Genomic DNA, 19949 nt, shown 5'->3' with positions numbered 1-19949 from the left:
AAATCTTTATGATTGGAGATATGTATACATATAAATCTTGTGTGGGAATTTTAACACTCTGGAGATGTGTATTAAAAAATTTCTCCAAAACAGTACATCCTTTTAGGGAAAACTGACATGTATGAAACAAATCTTCTGGAAGTTCCGCACAAATGTGCGCAAGAACTTCTTTACAGTGAGGTGACAGAGCACTGGAACAGGCTGCCCAGGGAGGTGGTGGAGTCTCCTTCTCTGGAGATGTTCAAGACCTGCCTGGATGCCTACCTGTGCGACCTGCTGTAGGGAACCTGCTTTGGCAGGGGGGTTGGACTCAATGATCTCTGGAGGTCCCTTCCAACCCCTACAATTCTGTGATTCTGTGATTTTGTAATAATTTAATTGCCACCTGTATATGCAGTTCAGTTGATGGTGCACATGGAAATTTTCAGTGGTGATACTTTAATATTAATTTGCATAATATCTTAACATGTGTAATTCATATATTGTCATTAAAATAGGGGAAACAAAACAAGGAGGCCTTTGTTTTTGAACATATGAGAATCTGTGATCCTAAAAGCATGGATATTGCTGCATGCATTGTGGGGAAAAAGAAAACAACAGACAGACATTGGGGTTTGGATCACAAAAATATTTTTAAAAATAATTCAATTGAAAAAATAATATGCTTTTGTTGAGCATCTCATAATGGTCAGCCTGGGCCTCAGCAGCATCTGTCCTGAACATCTGGTAGGTACTCAATCCTGTGAGGTGCAATTCAGCTGCAAACTTTGCAAGCTTTGTGGTGCTGTTGAAAAAGTTAGTCATATACCAGCTGATATTTCAAGGACTCAAAACTGGAAAACTAATTTCTACTGTCAGTCTTATCCATTGTGTTAATTATGGTGTGAAGGGAGTGCTTACGATGTTTTCCCAAATCATTCTGGAGAGGTCTGTAATAAAAAATATGCTCTTCTTTAAATCCACAGAGGACCCATAGTTGCTACTTTGGAAGGACATTCTGGAGGCTAGAGGATAAGCAGGCCTTTTATGTAATTAATTGATCGGTCTGATAGCAGTCTTTTTGTCTGAGCTGGCACTTCTGCAACAGAGCAGTTCCAATTTGTGGCACTGAAGTGAATGCTTGGACAAGTGGCATCAAGAAAGTGTGTCCAACATGAACTGCTTTAGAGCTAAAAGAGCTTTTGCAAATGCAGTGGTAGGCACCGCTTCAAGAACATGTTGAATTTTTCACAAGGTGAATCAATTCAGAATTGAGTTGTAGGTGAATAAAGGACAGTCCAGTTCAATTCTGAGATATTTATTTTATACTTTAAGATGTTATTTAATGCCTACCAAAGCAATTCATTTTTTTTTTCCAAATGTACTAAGTGAGATGAAGATTTTAATGCCAGAAGTCATTATGAAGTAATTCTTCAAAATCTTTTTACTCGCTGCAGCAAAAATACATACGATATAAAGAAAAGTCAAAAAAATTGTGTTTTGCTCTTATCTTGTACTGAAATACTATGTAAGAAGAACAGACATTTTAAGTCCCTCTTATCAACTTTTGTTTGTTAGGGTAAATTACAGCATTCTATCATGTCAAATGTTTCACTAAGTTGATATGGTCATATCTTGATGTAAAGGGTCATGCTGAGAATGCACAGGATGTCTTTAAATCAGAAATGTAATGTGATTAAGCTTGTCGTTTGTTTGTTTGTTTGTTTTTGCACAGCCCTACTACAAATATCTACTTAACAGATAGTAAAGAAACTCCCTGACTCACTGCTTGGTTCAGGTGACTTCTCATGTGAAGTCCCCACTGCTGAGGTTTTACGTGACTTCCTGTGATTTGATCATCTGTTTTTTCTTTTACTTTTGCAATACTAATATTAATGAAAGTGTGCTGTTAATCATTAATCACCGTTGTGATTCAGAATACAGTCTTTGAGTCTTTCTTCTCATATCTCTGTCAGCATCCTTTTCTATCCATTAGGGCTCTCTATCCTTATTTTCTGTGTTATACTTGCTCTGGCAATCTCTGCTCTTCTACACCTCTCCACAGCAAGTATTGAAAACCAGTCTGCATGGCTTCATAACAGATTGTAGGTCTCAGTTTTCACAGACTTTGAGTGCACCAGAGGGTACTGTGCTCCCTTAGAATTTGGTGAGGCTGAAAGTTGCACAAACCCTTTTCATGGACAGACCCATAGAAGAACACTTAGTTATCACTGAGCCAAAGCTTGATCTTTGCACAAGAGGTACAGCCATCAAATATACAACTTACTACAACATACCAACTTCTTGGTCTTCAACTGATACATTAAAAAGATCTGCTTTTCACTCTGTAGCTTAAGCATTACCACTTCAGAGCAATGATTATAAAGAAATTTAGCTGGCAAACATTTACCAAGAATGTAAAAAATTATTATATACTTTCTGTTTGTTTGGTTTTTGCTATTTCTTTTCTTTTATTCTTTTTTCTTTTCTTTTTTTTTTTTTTTTTTTTTTTTTAAATTTAATTTCATTTAGGTCACATTTTAGTCATGTTTTTAGAGTAGAAAAAAGATATTTTCTAGCACAAAGCTACTCTTCTTGCTAATTCTGTGTTCTTAATCCAAGTCAGAAGGACTTGTCTTCATGGTTTTCAAGATTTTTTTGTGACTTTAAATAAGATGCTGCTGTTACAACCTCATACTCAGAAATGGCTATACTTTTTTGATTGAAATAATAACAATAATCATGAAGCCATTCTGAGTAATTTAACATCAAATCATAGAATTACTTGAGAATTGTTTGAGTTGGAACAAACCATTTAACGACATCTAGTCCAAATCCCCTGCAATGAACAGAGGCAGCTAGAACACTTTGCTCAGAGCTCTGTTCAGCCTGACCTTGGGTATCTCCAAGGACAGGGTATTCACCAAAAATCTGGGCAATCTGATCCAGTGCTTCACTACCTTTATTGTAAAATACTTCTTCCTTATATCCAATATAAATGTCCCTTCTTCTAGTTTGAAACCATTTCCTCTTGTCCTGTCACAGCAGACACTGCTAAAGAGTCCATCCCCTTCCTTCTTATTGCCCCCTTTTAGATACTTAAAGGCCACTCTCTGGTCTCCCCAGAGCCTTCTCCTCTTCCAGCTGAACTGCCCCAGCTCAGTCTGCCTGTCATTGTAGTGTTTCATCCCTTGGATCATTGTCGCAGCCCTCCTCTGGATTTGCTCTTAACAGGTCTATGTCTGTCCTGCACTGGAACTCTACATCTGTAGTCCAGATGATGTCTCCCTAGCACAGAGTAGAAGGGCAAGATCACCTCCCTCACTGTGGTGGCTACACTCATTTTGATGCAGCCCAGGATACAGTTGGCTTTCTGGGCAGCGAAGGCACACTGCTGGCTTATGTTCAGCTTGCCATCCGCCAATATCCCCGAGAACTTCTCAGCAGGGCTGTGCTCCATCCTCACATCCCCCAGCTTGTACTGATAGCAGTAGTTGTCACGACCCAGGTGCAAGACCTTGCAATTGGATTTATTGAACCTCATGAGGTTCACCTGGGCCCACTGCTCAGCCTGTTTAGGTCTGTCTGGATGGCATCCTGTCCTTCAGACATATTGACTGCACCACACAGCTTGGCATCATCTGCATACTTGCTGAGAGAGCACCTGACCCTGCTGTCAGTGTCATTGATGAAGATGCTAAAGAGCACCCATCCCAGTACTGACCCATGAGATACACCACTCTTCATCCATAGGTTTTCAACTTGCTCTTGACCATTATTCAGAGACAATTTTCTTGACATCGAGACTGCTTTTGGTATATAAACTGAAAATAAACTTCTTTAATGTGACAAGTCAGATACTCCTTATAACTGGTGACATTATGAACCTCACATGCAAATACTAGAACAATTTTGATGTACGAACTCTTAGTCAGACAGTAGCAATTTATTTCCTAATGCATTTCTCAACTGAATCTTGTTTAATTCCCACATTTTGAGCTTTTTGCATCGTAATTCTGTTATTATAATTTAGACCAACACGGTGCTCTGTTGCCCATGAAATTCCTACTGTTCGTTATAAGCCTTATCCACCAATGTGTGGATTCAAATCAGTTTAGTGAAAATATTTTTGACAGAAGTGAGGGCTTGTTTGTGATTAATAGATTTAATATTTGAATCACTAACAGGTATGGAGATGGCGCTTCAGGGTATTAATATACTTCCAACATAGACACTGTTTGTGGCAGCAGGTGTTACGCTTGATCATCTATTTCCATCTACTAGCTATTCATCTTGATCAGTTTAGGCTCTTTGCCATTTGATTATCTTTTGATCTACTTAAGAATTTTCTCACCCACGTATAGATGGATTCTAATGTCACATTAGCTTTGTGTCTTTATTTCTAATATCTTTACTTTCTATGTATGAAATGCGATTGAACTGTATCTAATGCCAAGTTTTATTCAGCTGGCATGAATGGCTTTTGTATTTCAATCTTTGTTATGAAAAATAATTGATTTCTAAAACATTATGGCAACTTTGAATGAGTGGTGGAAATGTACCCTTTTTTGCTACATTTCTTGGTCTATTGTAATGCCTGTCAAATTAAAATGAGAGGTCTTTAAGGCTGTGGCATTCATCCCAGTCTAAAGCATTCATCACCGTCCCTTGGTCTGTAGTCCATGTGCTTGACTGCATCTCTGTGCACCCAGACACTGGGTAATTTCTGAGATTCATTCTCATTTCAACATTTACAATGAGCAGTAATCTGAGTTTTGATATACCTACAGAAAAAAAATGTACCTTTAATGGGGAATGGATGCTTTGATTCACTCACTTTTGTTTGACCTTTAACACTTCCACGAAACTGAAGAAAGGGCCAGAAAGAAGTTTTTTGAACTGGGTTGGAGAGCTCAGATAGACAGGAAGACAAAGTTTTAGCATGTTATTTTTCTTCAATGGTCTAATATGAAGTGCTCACTTCCTGCATTTCAGTTGACATTGTGTGAAGCAGTAGCCTGTGGTCATACCTGCTGTTGTTCTTGTTTTCCTGCCTTATCTTAAACTAAATTAACTTAAATCTAGAAACTTATCTTTCTAGTGAATTCTTCAGTGGCAAGAGTGAAATGTGTTACCACCTAGAAAATTCCCTCAGCCTGTCCCTCAAAATATTCTGCTCTGGGATTGGAGGCTTGGTATTCAAACTCTTTGGCTATGGCCTACTTCGCTACCATCCCAGCTAGCAAGAACTCTGCTGAGTTTGCCCCATAGCATATCTTTAGGTATTTAAGATACATGAAGTTTCTGAGCAAATCTGATAAGAACTGCCCTGAGTTGTTCTCCTTAACTTAAACTTCTGCATCTAGAGCTGCTAGAAGCATGATTTACGTACTTAAATGTTTATGTAAATGTCCACCTGTTTTTGTAGACTCTCACCTAGATAAAGATTGTCATGCTTTAGAGGAAGCCTATCTTTTTACCTGTTGCTATGGCTGCCATGCCATCATTAGCCTTCCCATCTATTGCCTTCAATTTTATATGCATTGCATACTATTGCAATGAAAATTTTTCCAAGTTTGTAATAACTTCTCTTTTAGTTTAGTAGAACTTTAAGCTTTTTTTTCCTCACTGACTTGATCAATTAGTGTTGGCTTACTTTCAAAGGACTGTAAAATCAGGTGTGACTATTCCCAACCTTCCAGTTGTGATTGCTCAATCTCATTCATCTCTGAAGCACTCCTAAACCTTTATGTTGTAGTAAGAATAAGATGAAACGAACCTGAAATAAGAGTCCAGAAGAGAAATTTCTTTGATTTAATGTTTGATCACTCGTTTATCCCAAGCTGGTAATGCCACTTTTATTATGCAGGTCACTAAATTGAAATGAGTAAAGTTGCAGCAGGTTGCTGTTCTGCAACCCTGATGAGTGTTCATACAGATTTCCAGAAAGAGATAAACTGCATTAAGCTTTGTTCATTCTAATGACAGCTGGCTTATATGTAAGTATTAATCATCTAGACCAGAAGGTTGCCTTTTAAGAAATACATAGTTAAATATTCAGTAGTTCAATAACTCCTTTCAAGAATTTTTACATTTGTTAGTTCATTTTTCACACAGTTATTGCCCCCAGAACAATTCAACCATCTTTCTCACGCCTTTCATTCTACATCTTAAGTATGAGAAGTATCTACTTAGAACATTTTGTGCTTTGGGCCCTTTGTTTTTATTCTTCTTGTTATCTAAGTAAATTAAAAAGTAAAGGTTCATGCAGGGTTCCATTAGCAAAAAGAATGTCCACTTCTTTCATGTTGTTCACAATATACTAGTTCTTGGTACTGAATAACTTATCCCTTTCATAGGCAATTGAAATGTATATTATGAATTGTTCCATGAGAAACGTCTTTTAAAGCAAATACTTCACAGCTGGGCATTATAAAATATGTTTTAGAGAATAACAGTGAAATAGAAAATTGCCATATATAACTGATGTACTTTTCTGTACTGGGATAAGTTGTTGAATTAGTGCTGAGTTTTTAATATGAGGTATGTATTTATATTTATATATGAGGTAAAAGTAGAAATCTTTGTTAGCCCTTAGTCCAGACATGCCCAGCCTGCAGCCCGGGGGCCACATGCAGCCCAGGACAGCTTGCAATTTGTCTGACTCCTGCTCTGTACCATCATGCAGGGCAGGGCTGGCCCTGGGTGCACAAACATCACTCAGCACCGACTGAACATCAGCGAACTATTTAACTCTATCTGGGCTGAAACATGGGCATGGAGGGAGTGCTGTGTGGTGTTAAGTTATGGCAAATAAGTTTATGTATTTTGATATGTTATCTAAACACAATCCTGTGAACAGCAGAAGATACACAGCCATGCTTTCCATTTTGATAAAGGAATGTGAGAATAGATTCCAAGATTGCTGAAGAATTTTTAATTTTTTTGCTTATTTGCAACTTTATTCTCAGTTGACACAAATACACTACCTGAAAATTTTCAAATTGAATCTGTAGAGTTGCAATCCAAAATCTGATCATCTCTCTCTAGCAGACTTTTCATAAGCCCTATCTTACCAGAGAGAAATATCTTGTTCTTCTCAGTCACCCCTCACTCTTGTCATTGCTCTTTGGCAGTACATACATTTGTGAAGAAATATATTCAAGGATGAAGCACAGAAAGAGTAAAACTTTATCAAAAATCTCTTAAGTTTTGAGAGCTCACTATGGATTGCCACCACTGCCATCAAACAAGACCAATGGGTTAGTTTCACAAAAACAAGGTCACATATCCCACTAATGTTATGGTTTAGTTGCTCTATTTTTTTATGTTTTAATTGAAAAACATTAAAAATTAAAATAAGTTTTGTCACTTATATACACTAAACATGTATTTTATGAGAGCTGCTCTGAAAGTCATGCCTTTTGTTCTATGATCTTGGCTTATGACATCAGAGGCAGATGTTGATATGGCATTAGATGTTGAACCTTCCCACCAATATTCCATTAAATTCTGTTGTCATGTGACAGATGACAGCAGAGGGGCAGTCTGATACACTGGTATCTGACGTGGAAGTGTGTATGAAGCAAAGGTGCATCATTGAATCCTTGCAGAAAAAAATGGCACCCGTTGACATTCGTCGATACTTGCTCAGTGTTGATAGGGACCAAACAGTGGATATGAGCACAACAAGACAGTGGCTGGTACACTTCAGCAGTGGCAGCAGCAACAGTGGGTCACTGCTGCTGGTGCAGATGTCAATGAGCGCAGCATACAGGCTCTTGTTCACTGTTGGGAAAAATGAGTATCAAATGGTGGTGACTATGTTGAAAAATAGTGTTTTGTAGCTGAGAAGTTGCTCTATCAAAAAGTGTTATTATGCTCTTTGTATAAGTTTTCCATGGAAATAATTAGGAAGCATTACTTTTGGAGCAGCCTTCATATACGAGACCCTAGATAATTCCTCTTCATTCAGTGTGACCAGTGATTACCTTAAATTTCCAGTTGCCTTCTTTCAGTACTTAAGTTCTGTGCTTCTTATGGCTCAGCTGTAGGATAGGTCACCGAAGATTTAGTGTATTCCTCTAGTGAAGGGAGATTTAATAACCTGGAAACTTAAAGTTGCTTAGAAAAATTCAGAAAACATTATGCCTGAATGGTTGCAATGGAATATGTTTGAGGCAGGAGAACCTTTTGCAATATTCAGCTACAAATGCGGTAAGGCACTGAGCTTTATTTTCATGTTCTGTTTGTTAGAATTGGGAAAAAGAGAACCAGACTACAAATGAAAGTAAAATCCTTATTAGTTTAAAAAGAATACTTAGCTATGAAGTACTTTTGACTTTAGCAGATCACAGCCAAAATACACAGACTTAGAGAAATGTAGCTGTGTCAGTATTATTATTTCTCTTCCATCATTAAAGTAAAACAGACAAAATAATACAGGCAAAGAGTTTGTGCTAGAATTAATTGCTGATCACATTCGCTGACGGGCAAAAGATTATCCTGAGTCTGTCCACCACAGAAAGGGACACAGAAGCATGCTGTCAACTCCATGCCTTTCTCCTGTAAGGTATCTCAGTATAATCACACCCAAATGGAGCAAGCAGCACCTCTGCAGCCTCTTCTGTCTGAGAGGGTGCCCTTCTTCTGCCTGCCTGCCTGCTCTAACCTTCTAACCTTCCAGTGCACAGTGCTGGTGTGCAGAAGCCTGGGTGGGTGTGGGGAGATTCTGGCCTGGAAGAAGGAGGGCAGTGACAAGCAGTTGCTGTAGCAACAGGGAGGGGACCAGCCCTAGGGGAAGGGGGGGGGCAGAGGTGGGAGGGTTTCCATGGCAACAGATGGAGCATGTTCCCCACTTTGGTGGCATGCTGCTGTCCTTAATTCTAGTTACCCACCTAGTGCTGGGCGGAGCATCAGGCATGCCTCTGTTATCACCTGTGTGTGCTGCTAACTTCATTTCTAGTTCGATCACACTGAGATGAAGTTGTTTTTTTTCCTATAAGAGATGCACCGCTATTAATCTCCTTTTATTGGTGAGAGTATAACTACTTCACAAGTAGTAGCAGAATTACTGATTGTTCTTTCAAATATGTTGTAAAATTTTACTCTAGTGCCAGTTATTAATCCCGCAGTGCAAGAACAGATGCTCAGGTGGGAAGCAGATTTGAACTGTGGAAGGCAGTGAGTTTATTTTACACATCATTACATTACTATGTGTCATTTTTCCCTAATAAGATTTGCGAGATGGATCTTACCTTTTTTTTTTTAGATTTTTTCACATTTTTTTTCTGATAATATCAGATATTGAAAATTGCTAGTAAACCTCTTTTGAATTTCTCCAAGTGGGGATTGTTAGATTTGGTGAGTATAAGGGAAATGTGCTTGTGTAAAACTGATAGGAACAGTCTGGACTCCTGAAATTGTTGTCATTGAATGGCCCAGTGAATGGCAATCAGCAATCTGCTATTTCATCTGGTGTCACTTTTCTCCCCCAGACTAGCAACAGTGAAGAATTACCAATATCAATAATTGGTTTAATATGAGTCTTGTATCAGAAAAGAGTGTACTGAAATGTAGGAGGAGTTGGAATTTAATCAAATTTTGCTTGAAATTAGGAGCTTAAATGGAAATAGAGATATTCTGAGTATCAAACCACAACACAAGAGGGCTTGAAAGGAAGCATGACGTTGCTGAGTGGAGCCCAAGGTTTACATTGGAACACCCCACAAAACCAAGCAAACAAACAAACAAACAAACAAAAACAACAAAAACTGCCCAAGAAACAAAGACACTAAGGTGGGCGGATAGGCCTTAAAATACTTTCTCTGTGCTTGTGTTTGAAGCCTAGACAAACCCTGAAGCCATTTGGCTTCTTTATTTCTTTCTGAATAGCTGAGCTGTAAGATGGACACTTGGATACTGTAGTAGAATAGTACATATGTTCTTTAGATATGACACAGCCTCAGGACATACCCTAAAAATGACTCTGGAAGGAGATGGTTGGAACATGACAACTGATTTTGACACCTCTCTCTTCACAAAGTGCTCCCTGTAAGTTCTTCTCTCGCTTGTGATTCTGCAAGAGATCTTCTCTGTACCTGCTTCACCAAGATAGATGTCTTTACATCACTGCCCTGTCTCCCATTCCTTTACAGCAGCTCTTGTACTGAGGGACAGTACACATAAAAACATTATGCTGCTTTTCTTAGTTGCCAATGGCAATAAAAGATACTTCAGAATGCTCTCCCACTTTCTTGGTCAAAAGGCCCACCCTCCATCACTAAAACAAACATTTTAACTGAGGCTACTTGCCTAACGTATCGTTGTTCACAGTCTCCGAGAGACTGTACACTTATTTTCATGAACAGGGATGTTTAGCTTCTGTTTTGAATAAACTAATACTTCAAATTATAAGACTGTAATGTTGATACATCTGTTGTTGTAATATTTGAAAAATATTGAGTATCTTTATAATTTGCTTTATGATTTTTTGGGTATCAAATATACTCAGGAGACTTTAATATTGTACTTCATTATTTTAAGTGCAGTCATTAATCTTTATTCACAGACTAATCTTTTTTTTCTTTGTTTATTCTATTCAGTGATTTTTTTTTTAATTTCTTTACTGTTTGTGCAGAAGTCAAGTTAGTCCATGTGCATTTGCATTACTAAATTCTCATTAGTTCAAAAGAAACCTTGGTTTCTTTCCACATAGAATTAAGCTTTTAGAATCTCTGTCTCTCTGTCTGCTCTCTTTGTAAAGCCTTAAATTACAAGTCAGAGAGGGCAGAGTATTTTGTAAAATTCAATAATACCGTTTCTTCCTACAGCAATTTCCTTAGGAGTGGCTGATTACCAATTTGAATTATACTTACCACACATACAGTGACCAAAAGTCTTCTCTCTGCATCTATTACCCCACCTTTATTTCCTCTCTGTCTTCCTTGTATCTTTCGGATAGCTCTTATTCTAAATTAACCAGGTTTAAGTACAGATGGTTCAGAGTCATCAAAGACAGGGCTTATCATCAGATCCTGCTTGCAACAGGTAATGAACCCCAGCCCTCTTCACACCCTCTGTGTAAGTGCAACTGTCGAGATCATAGCAATCAGGATACTTTGGAAATGCTCTATGAGAAAAAGAGATGAGCAGAAGAGTCCCAGAATGAAATGATCAGCAAGAATATTCAGCAAGAGTGTTGACTCTTCCACTAAAAGTGAGGTGAAAAGAATAGACTTATAACTGTTTTTCTAAAACAAGTAGTATTTGTTCTAATGTCATGCTGTGTTTGTGATTGTGCATGGTTGGTTGAACCAGAAGTGGTAATCCATCAGTGAGTGAGGAGGAGGAGGCATGGGGGAATTTATGGAAATGGGCCATGACAAGCATCTCTGGGTCTTCCTTCTATTGGGTGTCAGAAGTTACCTATAATACAGAGGATTGGAGCTAGGCTACAATGAGCCAGAATAGGTGCAGTGACACAGATAAGTGTTTCCTCAGGGAGAGAAAATGCTACATGATTTTTCTTTATTGTATTTTTTTGTTTTTAGTGTGAGGTTAGCTGTCTTTCATCCTGTAGAATAGCAAGAAATCAATGAAGTAATGCTCTAAACCAGAGGGCAACACTAGAGTGAGAAAGGTGAGCTTCCATCCTCTTTGCTCCAAGATGCCAGCTAAGGCTGTGGTTTTATTATTATTTTTTTGTACTCAAAGCATTCAGCTATGAAATATTTTTCCAATGTTAACCTGAATAGTCCTTATATCCCTGGTGACAATCTGAATGTTGATTTTGCTCCTATCATTGCAAATTCTCCATGTAACAGTCATGCTCATTGCTTTATGGAAGTGTCAAAGCAAGTTCTCCCACAGAAGCAATTTATTCAAAGTATTTCTAACAAAACAAAAAAAGAAAAAGTTTGGAAAGTTCTCAGAAGTACATATGTTTTGCTGCCACTGTAAAACTAATCATTTTGGATTTTTTGTTTCTGTTGTTTATATGTTTATTTTGGGCATCTTTAGAAGGTGCATCTAGTACTTAGATCTGAAGTTAGGTTAAGAGAAAAGCTTAGAAGTAGAGAAGCATTTCCTGAGCTCTTCCACCTCTCAGAGCCTGTTAATAGTAAGACAAAGAGTTAGGGGTGGAGTAAAAATAAAGAAATGTAATATAGGATGGTGAAGAGTAGGAAGGTGAAACATGATGTTCTGTCTCTGAGCCCCTGAAACCCACTGTAGCAGGTTGTGTACATATTCAGCTCCTGAGCAATCTCCAAAAACTTGACAGCCCTGCACTCATAGAGCTACTCTGGGACAAATTGCTGGTGAAACTAATACTTCACCTATCCCAAGTGGCACACAAAGCTAAGTTAACTTTAAGGGCACATGTGAGGATTGTTGTCTTCACAGAGGCTTGTGTTTTATTGAAGAGATAAAAAAGAATTTTGAATACAAGCTACCAACAAAATATGCTATTAATTTTATCTTAAACATTTTCTTTATTTCAGGGAATATTTCTTCTTTCACTCATTTGCCACACAACTAAAAAGAAGGCTGAATTAGTCACATGAACCTTTGCAGGATAATATTTGCCAGTTTAGTTTAAACTTCTCTATCAGCAATCAAAATATTCTTTAATTTAAAATGGACTTCAAACCATAGGAAGACTGCCTTCTTCTAACATTCTTCATGTGGACTTGAAGACAAATGGCAGACTAAATAAACAGACAGATGGGTGTCACTTGAATGTCTAGTACTTTTCCTATAAAATAAAGTACCTCAAAGCCTTGTTTTTGTACTTTTAATTCAGTCATAGAATCACAGAATGTCTTGGGTTGAAAAGGACCACAATGATCATTGAGTTTCAACCCCCTGCTATGTGCAGGGTCACCCGCCACCAGATCAGGCTGCCCAGAGCCACGTCCAGCCTGGCCTTGAATGCCTCCAGGGATGGGGCATCCACAGCCTCCTTGGGCAACCTGTTCCAGTGCGTCAATTTTGGCAAGAGCATATAAAAAAAAATTCTGAAAGTGTTTTGTTGTGTGCTGTGTCTGAGTAAAGAGAGAGGGAAGTTCCCACCTTTCAAAGGTTTTGCTCTGCTCTGAGGCTGGTGTGGTCTGCTGGGAGGACAGCAGAGCCATGTTGTTGAATGAAAAAGAAACAAATTTCTGTAAAGGACAAGGACTCAGTGAGGAGTTCAGAGAACTGAGGCAAAAATGACCTCAAATTATACACTGAGGCTACAGCTGTGAATGATCCAACCAGGCTGATCTAAAGAAGTGGAAATGACTGACAAAAGTTACAAGCACTCCCTGTCACAGAAGACTGAATTTGGTTTGTTCTGTCTGCTGTTCCTGTAGAGTATTTTTAAAGTGCTCTGTTTGTTTGAACTATGAAGTTTCATTTCTCTCCTGCTTCCCTGAATAAACCTATCTGTAATTTTCTGTATTGTTGCTTGAACATAGTGCTCTACCACTTGAGGTGTTTTTTTTTAAGCACACTTCATACAGAATAGTTTGAAATTAAATGTAAAAAAAAAAAAAAAGCTCAGTAATTTACAGAACAATTTAAGGCTAACAAATAGGATCAGCCACAAGTCAACCTTTTTGGTAACTAAAGGTGATTTTATCTTTTATACAGTTTATTGGGCTAATTTCAAGCCAATGGAATAGTGTGTGCAGTGTTTTTATACATTTTACAAGGGGGATGGAGGGTACAAAATGATCATAATCTAAATTAGACTATAATTATTTAGGTTTTTTTTAGCTGATTGCATACCAGCCTTGTAGAAATCTCAGTAATAGTTTTAATCAGAGGTAATCCTTCAACAAACAAAATATAGCCTCAACAATAAAAAACAAACAAAGCAACAAAAAATTTTGGGAGGAATTAGAGAAAGTATTAGAATGGATCCGGAAAAAAACAGCAATAGCTATGAAGTCAGAAGCAAATGAAATAATAAGCAAATTTAGGCTACGTCTTCCAAGAACAAGGCTCTTGACACTGTTCGTGTTACTGATAGAATTGTGAAAATACAGAAAATGAGAAGGCTGCAGCAGAAGCAACAAAGGCATACCATACTATTATCTATAGCCATCCAAAGAGATCATCTTATTGTGACAGCCAATTAAATGGTATTTTCCAGGATTAACCCACGTTTTGGTAGGAGAAAAGCTTCATTTAATGCCAACATATGTTATCTCCTCTTTTGACTGAGAAAAAATTGACAACTTGGTTGAAAACAAAGTATTTTTCTCTGTGACTACAGGTACCTCAAACCATAACACTTTCAAGATGTTTCCAATCATTAATCATTCCGGCACAGTTGGAGGGCAAATCATTTACTACTGGCTTGATTTTTAAGGGACTAATTAAACCAGGCTAAAAATATTTGAAAATGTGAAAAAAAATGATAAAAACAAATAGATTGAACCCCGACTATGTGTCACTATTTGTGGCTGGTAATACTGCTGTTGCTTTTGGGTTATGTCACACTCTGTAGACAAATCAGTAGAAAGAAAGAAATAAAAGTTGTTTCTAGCTTATTGCTCCGTTCACCACAAGGCCAGAAAAACATACTTTAATTAAATCATCATGTCATTTGGAAAAAAACTCAGAGTCTCTTTCTAATTATCTCATTAAGTCGTCTTTCTCAACAAAAGTTTCAGACTGAGAAGAGAGCTTGTAAAGGACAGAAGGAGCACAGAAGGAGCACTTGAAAGGACAGAAATGTTCTCCATGAAATGATTGCTTGTATGCAACAAAGGTGAAAGGATCGTGTTTTCTTGGTTTTAGAAGTTACTTATGGAAATTAAGTGAGTGTTGTCAAACACCTATGTTCAAATCCCATTTTCAAAGATAATCTTGTTGGGTGATAGAGATTTTCATGCCAACATACATTGCTTTTAGATTGTGCCGAATGTACAAAGAGGAAAATTTGAAATTTCTTAAAAATTTCTTGAAAATTTAAATATTCTTAAAGGGTGTGAAGTTGTGTACGTAGCTATTTGGCTGAGTATTTCTGTGTATCACTAGCTTTCTATTGGGAAATATTGCTATATTCTAGTCTCACCTTCTTGCTCTTCCAATTTCTTTAATGTACCATTGTGAACACAGCACTGAAAAGAAAATGTTTTTTATACAGTTGGACAGTTTGAGAAACTCTGCTTCAAACATATTCCATTTTTATGAAGTTTGTAAATGTAAGAAATTTAAATTACACATGTAATGTGCTCTACAAATCTACTTTTGATAAGCCAAACATAATGAAATCTATTAAAGCTGATAATGTCTTTTTCTGTCAATGCTTTTAAGTTTATAACTGAATTTTGCATCAGAGAAATTTTATTTCAGAAATAAATAAGAAATAAGATTTCCATAAAATTTTCCTTCATGTGAACATGTAGGTCCATTTTTCACTATAGAGTTGCCTCTTACTTCTTTTCAAGGAGGATGTCTGTTCAGAAGTGTGGCTGCTAAGGAGCATAGCTACAATCAGTATATCCAGATAAATGTGAATACAACAGGAAAAATCTTGAGTCTGTTCTGGTGGCGTGACAAAGTGCCTGCAAGACAAGAAAACATGGTGGCAGAACACTTTCCTGTATTTGAACCTGGCATCATTTTTTGAAGAATGCATTTACACCTTTCTGCAACTGAGAGGCTGAAAATGTTTATTTTAAATTCTTCTTGTGTACGTTGTAATAATCGGAGATGGCTAAAAAAACAAAAACAAAAACAAAACAAAACAAAAAAAAACAGGTAAAGAAAGAATCGGATATTAGCACTAGTCCTGGTGTCTTGGTAGAACATAAGGAACATCATTAGAGCTTTAGGATGTAGCTTCAACTGAGGCCCCTTTTCATTGAAACCTTGGTGTCTTGCCTGGGTACTCCAGCGCAACCACTGACTTTCACGAAGAACTTTCATTGAACATAGGCATTAATCTAAATGGTAGGTATTATATAGCAAAGGAAAAGCATTATTTTGTACATTCTATCCTATCCTATCCTGTTTTATTTTTAAGTTGTGTGTGAGACCAACAAAGGAATCTTTATTCTGTCAGTTTCTGCTGGGCACTGTGTTTGAGATCACTGTGCTAGCTTTGTGCAAAGCAGCATATAGAAACTTTTGACTTCACTGAGAATTGAGTGTCTGTTTTCAGTGAAGATAAAGGTAATTTTGCTGTAGTGTGCATAGAGCTAGCTCCACTAGAAGTGAAGAACTGAGTTTCAACTTAGAAACTAACCTCAGTCTCTTCCTTGTAGAGTGAATATATAATATTGTACCCCACTGTTTGCTCAGTTGAAAACTGAAGCAACTGGAAAGACTGGTATAAAGGATGTACTGATCCAAGATCTAAAAAGAATTAATGGAGAGAATATAAACGATGAAATTGAAATTGAGATATTAGATGGAAACGTGCTTATTTTTACTGAAAAAAATTGTTTTGTAGGGGCAAAATTTTTGTTCATTCTCATTCAATGTTGTAAGTACTTAAAAAAATAGAGGTAAAGTGTTGAAAAAGTAAATGCTTTACTTTCAAACTTTCATTGGCTTTCCTATTTAAAGTATCACTTTGCTTTTCACGACCTATGTTTTTAAAAAGAAAAGCATATTTTTAACAGACTAAATCACTCAGAAGATCTGTGAATCTTTTAATTTGAGCTGTAACATTTTTATTACAGTGAACAAACCTACAGTAGCTCTTTGAGGAGATATTTGGACTAACAGTCATTTCTGAGGTGTTCTAACTGTGATAATAAATGATGGAAAAGCAAAGTGGAAGCTAAACAGTGATGTTAGAGCAGCCCTGCTTCTAGGCTAATGTAATCTGTTTCTCAGACTGAGTACTGTACTTCGAAGGAATCCACAGAGTGGTACTTGCACTGCTTCTGGTGCCCAGTGTGCTCAGATCAGATCTAGCTGCAGTACCTTCTCAGGACACTTCTCAAAGGCTTTCTTTCCTTCAGAGAGAGTGAAATCCTGAATATCCTAAATCCTAAAATTCAAAATTCCATTAAATATGTACAATTTACCAGAAGGGAATTATGACTTCTTCTATATTTAGTAAACATTTGACAGTCAAAATAAAGCATTCATATAAAATAACCTCAAATATGAATATTATGCAAAAGCTTGTCCTGTGAAAAGACAGTACCATCATTAGCCAGCTGTATACAAATGATCTTTGATTCTATAAATGTTGATTCCCACATGTGAGCTAAGAAAAGCTGTTCTATTCACTCAGCATTTGGAGAAACCCACAGACATATCTGGCGTATGCCTTACTGTACAAGCTGAGCGTGTCAAAGTAACTCCTGTCATTGGTCTTTCAAGGATAAAATGATAGAGAGTTCAGTGTAATAAAACAAGATCAGAATTCTGGGTACCAATAAAGATGTGCTCTGTGTAGTATATTGCATCCTTTAGGTGTGTGACGATATCTCATCTCATTGAGATGAAAGAAGAGTCTCTTCAGATTTAAATCTGTCAGCTTCATGGAGAAAATAAAGCTAATACAATGAAAAATAGCAGTGAGATAGGCTATGAAGAAAACTGGTCCTTAATTCCTTTGATGCCTTGGCTTTAATTCCTAAGGTGATCGATGGATAAATGCTAGCACCACTTCTTCACCTATTGATCATTTGCCATTTAGAGATGAGAGGCCCCGAGCATGTTTAGAACCAGGATTACAGTGTCTGTGAATTAGGTTTCCTGGTGTTACAGCATCAGCTCTGGAAGAATGGCCTGCCAAAAATTTAGTAGAGCAGGGGAACCAGATGGTTTTAGCAAAAATGCTCTCCTCAGTTCAGACTATAGGTTCTTCTCTCTATAAATAATGTAGAATGCCGTTGGTTTAGTAACATTTATTTTTACAATAGGGAATCTATTAAATGAGAAACCTGGGAAGTGAAAAATGAAAAAGCAATAAAAACAAGTTCAGAGTGATCAAAAGTAAAGATGTTCTAGAGAGCCTAAATTCCGCACTGTTTAGATCTACCAAGAGTGCACTTACCAGGTGACCTAAGGAGTTTACTTCCCCCGATCTACTCAGCCCTGCATTCACCTGCATGGCAGAGCACACATTTTGTGTCCTATGAGCAAATGCCATCCCTGTGGTGGATGCAGGCCCCCTGCAACACTGAGAAGGTCTTTTGAGGCATGACCAGGCGTTTGCACAGGATTCACAGGTAGAGCAATCTGGAAGCAGGACAGGAAACATAAGACAGGCAAATGCAAATGTGAGCTTTCCTGGCTTCAGATCACCAGAGATCATGGTCCGAAATCTGTTTTTAACACAGCTTATTCTATGGGTTATTAAATGCATATACCAGTGTGTTTCTATGTTCACTTACCACCAGCTTTGTATGTACATCTGTCTGTATTTCAATTTCTGCATTATTATACCTGGTGTGCTTACTTAGTAACAAAACAGGAAACATGAAGTGAAAGAAAGGATGAGATTAATGTAATGCAATTAGTATACTCAGGGCAGAAAGTTAGTGATTGCACAGCTCTTAGCACTTGAAATACATGAGGTGCCTTTAATGAAAAAAACAATTTTGAATTCTGCTGTAAAAGTGTGGTTGAATAGTTGGGAAGAAAGAAAATTATTAGTTTATTGAATTTGCCCACAAAAAAAAACCAACAAAAAAATGTGCTGCAAAAATCAGGGGAATTTGCCATTCCTCAACTTACTTGTGTTGTTCATTTTTCACACCTTTCATTGTTCTGATCTATGACAGAGATGTCTCTACAAATTGTATCTTGTAGTTGTCTTTTCAGATACAATGGAAAAGAATGTGCTAGTGCCAAAATTATTACTGCACAGGTTCAAAGTAAGGGAGGTGTTTAGCCTGTCTTCAGAAGTAACTGGAAAAATAAATAAATAAATAGTAAGAATAAATCAATTGTATTAGGGGAAAAAAAAAAAAGAAAAAGAAAGAAAACATAGCTCCATTGGCCTGAATGTATCCTGTTCCACATCTGGATAGACTTTATCGAAGACCAAATGTAGTGAGATGTATAGAACTGATTTCAATTTGCATATCATGCTTTCATTGCAGGAATATCAAATTGATATATTTTTTGCTCAGACGTGGACAGACAGCCGTCTTCGCTTCAACAGCACCATGAAAATTCTGACTCTAAACAGCAATATGGTTGGTTTGATCTGGATCCCAGACACAATATTTCGGAACTCCAAGACAGCAGAAGCACACTGGATCACCACCCCAAACCAGCTCCTCCGGATATGGAATGATGGCAAGATCCTGTACACCCTCAGGTGAGCATTCAGCATGCTTCTTGCATTTTTGGATCTGGAGTAATTTCCTTGTTCTTCTCTGCTGCTTGATTCCTGATGTTTACCTGACATTGCTTGATAAAGAGTGAAATATTCCAGTATAAACACTGCAGAGTTTAAGCAAAGTCTCATCTTTCTGAAAAAGAAACTGTGAATCTAGGAAACAAGTCTATCTAAATTGTGGAACTCGGGTTCTTATATTAGGATTTTTAATAAAACTGGAGCCATGTAGTTCCATAAAACCTGCCAGAAACCTTTCTGATCAGAGTTAGCTGCAGAACCAGATAAAATATTTCCAGATTCATGATAGTGTCAGTACTTGATTCTTCAAATAAGTCACACTGAAAGATAGTCTGTCACATCTCATCGAAGTGTGAATCGCTGGAGGAAAAGCTTTTAGAATTTTTCTTATCTTCATAATACCATCAACTACATGGTATTAGAAATAATGTATAAATCTGCATAAAAAGAGCCTGTGGAAATCAAAATATGTTTATTTATTGAAGAGATGAATTACTCAGAAGGGAGTTCTACCATAAGCCAAACTCCACAGGGCAGTTTTTCAGAAACATGGCTTTGACGCTACATTTTCTGAACTGATTGTTCTCAGCATTGTGGTTGCTCTTCTGATTGCCGTTGGGCTCCAGTAGCAAGTCCTTCAGAAACA

General features: G+C 37.4%; 1 protein-coding gene across 2 annotated transcripts in view; it reads left to right on the top strand.

Moving 5' to 3' along the window:
* GABRG3 (gamma-aminobutyric acid type A receptor subunit gamma3) overlaps nt 1–19949 on the top strand; it is a 302472-nt gene that overhangs the window by 138193 nt on the left and 144330 nt on the right. For both annotated transcript variants that reach the window (XM_052664511.1, XM_052664510.1), the window contains exon 4: nt 19044–19264. In XM_052664511.1, the coding sequence (XP_052520471.1) occupies nt 19044–19264 (221 nt within the window). The remainder of the gene's footprint in view (nt 1–19043; nt 19265–19949) is intronic.

The sequence above is a fragment of the Tympanuchus pallidicinctus genome, unplaced genomic scaffold (genome assembly GCF_026119805.1).
Source record: "Tympanuchus pallidicinctus isolate F22 unplaced genomic scaffold, pur_lepc_1.0 scaffold6, whole genome shotgun sequence".
Taxonomy (NCBI): domain Eukaryota; kingdom Metazoa; phylum Chordata; class Aves; order Galliformes; family Phasianidae; genus Tympanuchus; species Tympanuchus pallidicinctus.
Note: the sequence above shows the minus strand (reverse complement) of the source record. Positions and strands in the feature narration are given on the sequence as shown.